We start from the raw sequence: 6,802 nt of genomic DNA on the forward strand, positions 1-6,802 counted from the left end.
CTCCATCTATTTTTTTAAGTTATTTTAAAATTAAATAAATATATTCATTTTAAACAGAATTTTTGATTATTATAATGAATTCAAATATTTGTATTTGTTTTTAGCATGTATATTCCCTCACTCATCCTAGTCAAAGGCCACTTGAATTACCATTATTATTGTCAAGGTGGTAGTCACTTCAATTCAATATATCTACCTAAAAATTGAAGCATATATTTGTGGCTCTTAAATGTACATAGCATTGTGCACTATATAAGAGCCCCCACTTATCACATTTGAGTAGACAAAAATTAACCATTCACCTAAAATGGTGGCATCATCATGTTAAATCTCTAATTAAGATAACAATTATAGCCCTCCATTAATATTACTTCTTATGAAGGCCAATCAAGTCATAGAGCTTTAATATAAAGATTAGATACATGTCATGCACCTTGCTAATTAGCTTGTAACATCACTAAAAGATTTTCAACCTTCATTGTGAATTAGAATTTGCTTCTGGCGACTTGCTTTCTCGCTCTATTCATTTCATTTCTTTACGCTTGTTCAAAATTCCTTTCAATTCACAGATTTTGGACAAATATATAAAAATGAAATAAATGAAGTATATAGTGAAAACTCATCTACACTCTACATCAATATGGTTCCATTTCTAGCTTTTCCGAGTATGTTTGCAGATTCAAAGTAATAATGGGGGATTTATTAATACAAAATCATTTCAGTCCGATAATTTATTCATTTTCAACAACATAAAGCATGCTTGGGTAATTAATGTGGCTAAAGCAAATGACATTTAGTTTACCTCTATATCAACAATATAAAGATGGGTGTGTACTTGCGTACTACCTAGTCTGCCTATAAGACAAAATTATATACTCAAAAAAACTATACAAGAAGGCCTATTAGCTCAGTTGGTTAGAGCGTCGTGCTAATAACGCGAAGGTCGCAGGTTCGAGACCTGCATAGGCCAATTTCTGTGAAATTATTTTTTGAAAGGCTCTCAATGTAAAGGATTGACCATTTACTGCAGTGTAATTTTTTGAAACGCATCAATGTATAGAGGACAAGGGGTGGGATGTACATAGTATATAAATGGTTTTCCGGATGACCCGTAACGGTTGCAAGGCGACTAGGGCGATAATGAATTACGTTATCATTGAATCGACTACATTATTAGCTGATCAAATCCGATCCTACAAAAAAATACATATGCACATGTCGCTTCCTGTTTCAGGTTTCTGAATGCTGAGAAAAAGGCGACAAAAATGGACTAGGTACTACAACTCGGAGTACCTGCTTCCACTAAAACAAAAACTTGCACGCCAAAAACTTGGAGTCGGCTAACACGAACTGTTCCAACTATACAAATCCGATCCTACATCTGTTGCACCCATTTATTTCAGGTTTCCATCGATTTATTTAGAGCCTGTGGGTGGCTTTTCAGCGAATTTGGGCAAAATTATTATCGTTATCCATCACGAAATAGAAAAACTACATCTGTTGGGTTGTGTACTTGTACCGCCTTTCATCATTGTACAAAATTCGTCATAATTGATTCGTCCATCCTGCATTTGTCGAGAAGCTCGTTAAAAAACAAATTCAGCAGAGGTGAATTTCAAACAGTCGGAAAAATTTGAGATTTACATTGTCTGTATCAACTTCAGAAAGGATTTCTTTGATGGAGTTTTCATCGGCGACTCCATATTCCATCATGGCCGCTTCCAACTCGTCCGTTGTGATGTAACTGACATGAAAACCACACCGTTTGTTAGAGGCTTCTAGACTTAATTCTGACTTACCAACCTTAAATGTTTTTTTTTATGCTATTAGCGAAAGTAATACAAGACGATGCAGAGTCTCTGAACTTACCCACTGCTGTCCTTGTCAAAATATCGAAAAGCTCTCAAGATATTTTCCTCAGTTTCCAATCTGTGTCTATGCATTGTTGCTGTGATGAACTCGGTATAGTCAATAGTTCCATCGCCATCAAAATCAGCCTGCAATACAAATACTTCACCACATCATGACACCAACACCAACACCAACAACATCAGAGCCTTAATCCCAAAATGATTTGGGGTCGGCTCACATGAATCATCCTTTAGAACCGTCCATGAGTGAAAAATGCGAAAAAATAGAAAAAAAAAAAGTGAAAAACAAAAGGGGAGTGAAACATAATATAAAAGCCAGGTAAAATTATAGGTTTTAAAATCGAAAACCGGAATTCTTTTATAAAAACTTAGAATTTAAATCGAGAATAAAGATTAAAACGATTTTGAAAACCGAAGTAAAACCTAAGGGTCCGGAATACCTTAAAAGTGAACCAAGTATTTATTGGTAAAAAGGTGTAATAAAATTAAGATGGAAGGCCCTTGAAGGCAGAAGCATATACGAAACGAATGATACTGCTAAACTTACAGCTTCCATAAGTTGCATGACTTCAACCTCGGTGAGCTTTGACCCGAGTTGAGCCAGCCCTGTTTTAAGCTCTTCGTAAGTTAAGTAGCCGCTGTTGTCCGTGTCCATGTTAATGAACATGGCTTTAAGACCTTTGATTTCCTCTTCAGACATATTTTGTGCAATGACCTGCAGAATTCAAGGCTCAATTAAGCACAAACAAAACATTACCTGAATGCCTTAAGGGGTTGGCCTCTTCAAATGGCGGGGTAGGGAGGTACGCTGTATACAACATTACCACCTTACCCCTGTGTTGTTAAACAGCGTAATGAGACCGAATCCCAGATGACCCATAATGAAAATTGAATCAAATGACTTCTACTTTTCAATACAAAGAAGTTCATTCAATTTAGCGAGTTATTCTGTTTTCTTCCATCATAACCTATTCTGTATTATTCCATCATAAACCGTGTCAATTGGCACTCGACCATAGAAAGGCAGACGACAGACTAACCTTGAGAGCAAGTTTCTTCAGCTTATTCATTGCCCTGAACTGTTTCATTCTAGAAAGTACAGCACTATCAATAGGCTTGTCTGATGCATCTCCGCCTTCTATCATCCAAGGGTGTGCTGGTGTTACACAGAAACAATTCATGTTAGACAATTTCATACATCGGAACAAGATGGTCCGTTCTATCACACTTTCTTTTTCAAATTCAGAAAAATGGCAAGAGACTGTAACGCACGACGGCTACTACACAATAAAAAGAAACGGAGTTGGCCAACCACTTTAATGAGCCATTTTGCGACATTCCATCATAATCCAAAACCAAAGAAATTGTGAGAATATATTTACCAAGAACTTCTTCAGGGGTAATCCGCTTCTTAGGATCGGGATTTAACATTTTAGTGACGAGGTCCTTTGCACTGCTTGATATAGACGGCCATGGATCACTTTCAAAGTCAATTTTTCCCTTCAATATTGCATCAAATATGCCATTCTCAGTTTCTGTAGCATAAACATAAGTGAGCTAACTGACTTCAGAAATAATAGTAAATACGCAATATATAGCCAGTCATGAAGATTATCGTCGTACCAGCCCAGAAAGGAGGTACACCACAGAGTAAGATGTACAGTATAATCCCTGCACTCCATATGTCCGACTCCTTTCCGTAATTTCTCTCCAGTACTTCAGGAGCGACGTAGTAAGCACTGCCAGCCACATCATGGTACACCTTTCCTAGAAAAGTTTCAAAAACAGGTCTATATCATCAGAAATTAAGAATCCTGATTTCAGCCCTACCGAGATACAGTAGTTCAGAAGAATCGAGAAAATTCAAACTAAATTGTAATTAAACAGCTCCATATAGCATAATAAGGTTATGTGCATTCAATCCTCCTATTCCTGCCTTAAGAGGGAGCCTTTGAGGCACTTATAGCATAAAAAACAGGCGAATCAGGCGATGTTGGTAAATGACAACGTGTAACGTTTAAATGTTTCTAACCCCTTTCACTTACAGCATAAAAAACATTGATAGCATAAGCAACAATTTCCAAACTATAAAGAGCATAGCTACTAAACTCTCCTAGAAAACAGATTTTCCGCTTTCCAACCTTTTCAGTTTTCGCAAAATCAACAATAATGCAACTAAGTTTTCAACACAAAGTATACATGATTCTAAAGAATCGGAGATAGTACAATATAACACAAACACAATAACAAACTTCGCAAAACACAACAAGGGTGCAGGAGATCAACCTTATTCAATAAAAACAGACAACCCAAAATCGGTCGCTTTGATCATAGAAACCATAATGCACATAGAAGTATAAAACCATAGCAATTCAACAAAACAAAACATGACAAAGAGTGCAAGAGATAAACCTTCTTCAATAAAAACAGACAACCCAAAATCGGCCGCTTTGATCATAGAACCATAATGCACATAGAAGTATAAAACTATAGCAATTCAACAAAACATGACAAAGAGTGCAAGAGATAAACCTTCTTCAATAAAAACAGACAACCCAAAATCGGTCGCTTTGATCATAGAAACCATAATGCACATAGAAGTATAAAACTATAGCAATTCAACAAAACATAACAAAGAGTGCAAGAGATAAACCTTCTTCAATAAAAGCAGACAACCCAAAATCGGTCGCTTTGATCATAGAACCCTAATGCACATAGAAGTATAAAAATATAGCAATTCAACAAAACATGACAAAGAGTGCAACAGATAAACCTTCTCCAATAAAAACAGACAACCCAAAATCGGTCGCTTTGATCATAGAAACCATAATGCACATAGAAGTATAAAACTAAAGCAATTCAACAAAACATGACAGAGTGCAAAAGATAAACCTTCTTCAATAAAAACAGACAACCCAAAATCGGTCGCTTTGATCATAGACCCATCTTCCAGACTAGCCAACAAGAAATTCTCAGGTTTAAGATCGCGATGCATAACACCCATAAAATGACAAATATGAACAACCTTAACAATCTGTCTACAAATCTCAGCAGCAGCGCGTTCCGAGTAATGTCCTTGAGCTATAATCCTATCAAACAACTCACCACCTTCACATAACTCCATAACTAAATGAACACTTTGTCTATCTTCATAAACATCCTTAAATTCAACTATATTAGCTTGACCTGATAAATGCTGTAATATCTGAATTTCCCTCTTTAAATCATCTCTATCACATTCACTTACTAATTTCCTCTTTAATATCGATTTACAAGCATAATTCACGCCTGTCGCGTTCTCCGTACACAAATATGTTATTCCAAATCTACCCCTGCCCAATTCTTTACCTAATGTGTAATGTAATCTTATGTCCTCTAATCCCTTCTCTAATACTGCATTAACAGGTGATGATGCTATGGTAATTCTAGGTTTTTGTTGAGTTTCTTGAGGGGCATTTTGGTCATTTTCTTCTTGTCTTACAACAATTACTTGATGATTCCTTCTTTGATTACTACTATTTTGTTGTTTTTGTTTTCTTGGGAATTTGGGTTTTTTCCATGGTCTTTGCCCATCAATTTTACCATGAAAAATATGGGTTTTACTTGGAAAACAACCCATTAAATACCCTTTTTGTTAAAGATCAAAATGATGAACTTTTTCCCCAATTGATTGAATTGAAATTAGGGTTTATACAATTTCAAAAACCAAAAAAACCCAGAAATTGGATCATGAGAACACAATCAAATTGATTGGAATGATAGAAACCCTTCGAAATTTGAAAATTGAAAATGGAATTTTGATGATTTAATTGTTGTTGATGAATTGGTATTTTATGTAGCTGCAATTTTCCCAGAAAAAATTGGAAAGTTTGTTACCAAAACAAGATACACGGTCGTTACTCGTTACGACTCCTGTACACGTAAACTCGATTTTTTTTATTTTATTTTTAATTGAGAACACACTAAAAATGGATATTGTGACACGCAAATAATTATAAAATAATCATGTCATGCACATGGTTTTAGTTTTTATTTTATTTTAATCACACACGTTTTTAGAATTTTAAAAGATGCACATGGTCTTTCTTTACTATTTTGATCCTAAATATTGCATGAGTATCTAGGTAGAACTGAAACGAACACGGACACGTGCCACGGTATTCCATAAAATTTAGGACAGGAGACACGTTAAGGGTGGTCAACAGTGCGGGTCGGCCGGGTCCGGGACGGGTCAGGGACGGACCGGGTCAGGATTTGGGAGACCCAGAATCGGCCCGGGTAAGGGGGCAGGGCGGGCCGAGTTGAGGCGGGTCGGGGCGGGCCGGGTTAGAAGTGACCCGTGAGGCGGGTCTAGGGCGGGTTTATGGGCGGGTCCGGGTTTGGACGGGTCGGGTTTGACATTTGGGGACCCGTAACCGGCCCGGATATATGGCGGGTCGGGTTTGACAATTGGGGACCCGTAACCGGCCCGGATATATGGCGGGTCGGGCCGGGGCCGGGTCTGGCGGGCCGGTTTCATCAACGGGTCACAGGCGGGTCGGGTCCGGGTTAGCAAGGCCGACCCGCACTGTTGACCACCCCTAAGACACGTTATTTAAATTTAATAAAATATATATAACTGAAGGTAAAACTTGACTTTGACTATAACTCATTCTCATTTCTCACGTGCTCAAATCCGTCTTCTAATCCATCTCTTTCAATTTGTTGACATTTCATTACTCGTTTATAGGTATCCGACACATTAAGGCGTGTCTGCGTGTGTCCGACAAGTGTCGATGTCGGACACGATATCGAACATGGGACGGCTGGTTAGAAGGAGTGTTCGTACTACCTAGATGAGAGTATAAGACATTCTACAAAGACATACTCTTTCTCATTTAAATCCGTCTTGCTTGTGACCGTTTTCAACTTGTGCCTTCTCAGAGTCTCTC

At 37.5% G+C, this 6,802-nt stretch overlaps 1 protein-coding gene and 1 non-coding gene across 4 annotated transcripts; one reads left to right on the top strand and one right to left on the bottom strand.

Moving 5' to 3' along the window:
• Positions 1-896: 896 nt before the first annotated feature.
• TRNAI-AAU (transfer RNA isoleucine (anticodon AAU)) lies at positions 897-970 on the top strand. The gene has a single exon. It is a non-coding gene; the product is annotated as a tRNA-Ile (tRNA).
• A 160-nt stretch (positions 971-1,130) lies between these two features.
• Positions 1,131-5,740, bottom strand: LOC141595952 (calcium-dependent protein kinase 33-like). 3 transcript variants are annotated; one of them, XM_074415913.1, is made up of 8 exons: positions 4,764-5,740; positions 3,495-3,638; positions 3,254-3,406; positions 2,912-3,027; positions 2,419-2,586; positions 1,870-1,997; positions 1,645-1,744; positions 1,131-1,565 (listed from the first exon to the last, which is right to left on the bottom strand). In XM_074415913.1, the coding sequence occupies exons 1-8, from the start codon at positions 5,488-5,490 to the stop codon at positions 1,476-1,478; spliced, it is 1,626 nt and encodes a 541-aa protein (XP_074272014.1). In that variant the 5' UTR covers positions 5,491-5,740; the 3' UTR covers positions 1,131-1,475. The 3 variants fall into 3 exon arrangements, with proteins under 3 accessions (XP_074272014.1, XP_074272015.1, XP_074272016.1); XM_074415914.1 differs by lacking the exon at positions 4,764-5,740 and adding an exon at positions 4,404-4,473; XM_074415915.1 differs by lacking the exon at positions 4,764-5,740 and adding an exon at positions 4,284-4,353.
• Positions 5,741-6,802: the final 1,062 nt, after the last annotated feature.

The sequence above is a fragment of the Silene latifolia genome, chromosome 8 (genome assembly GCF_048544455.1).
Source record: "Silene latifolia isolate original U9 population chromosome 8, ASM4854445v1, whole genome shotgun sequence".
Classification (NCBI taxonomy): Eukaryota; Viridiplantae; Streptophyta; class Magnoliopsida; order Caryophyllales; family Caryophyllaceae; genus Silene; species Silene latifolia.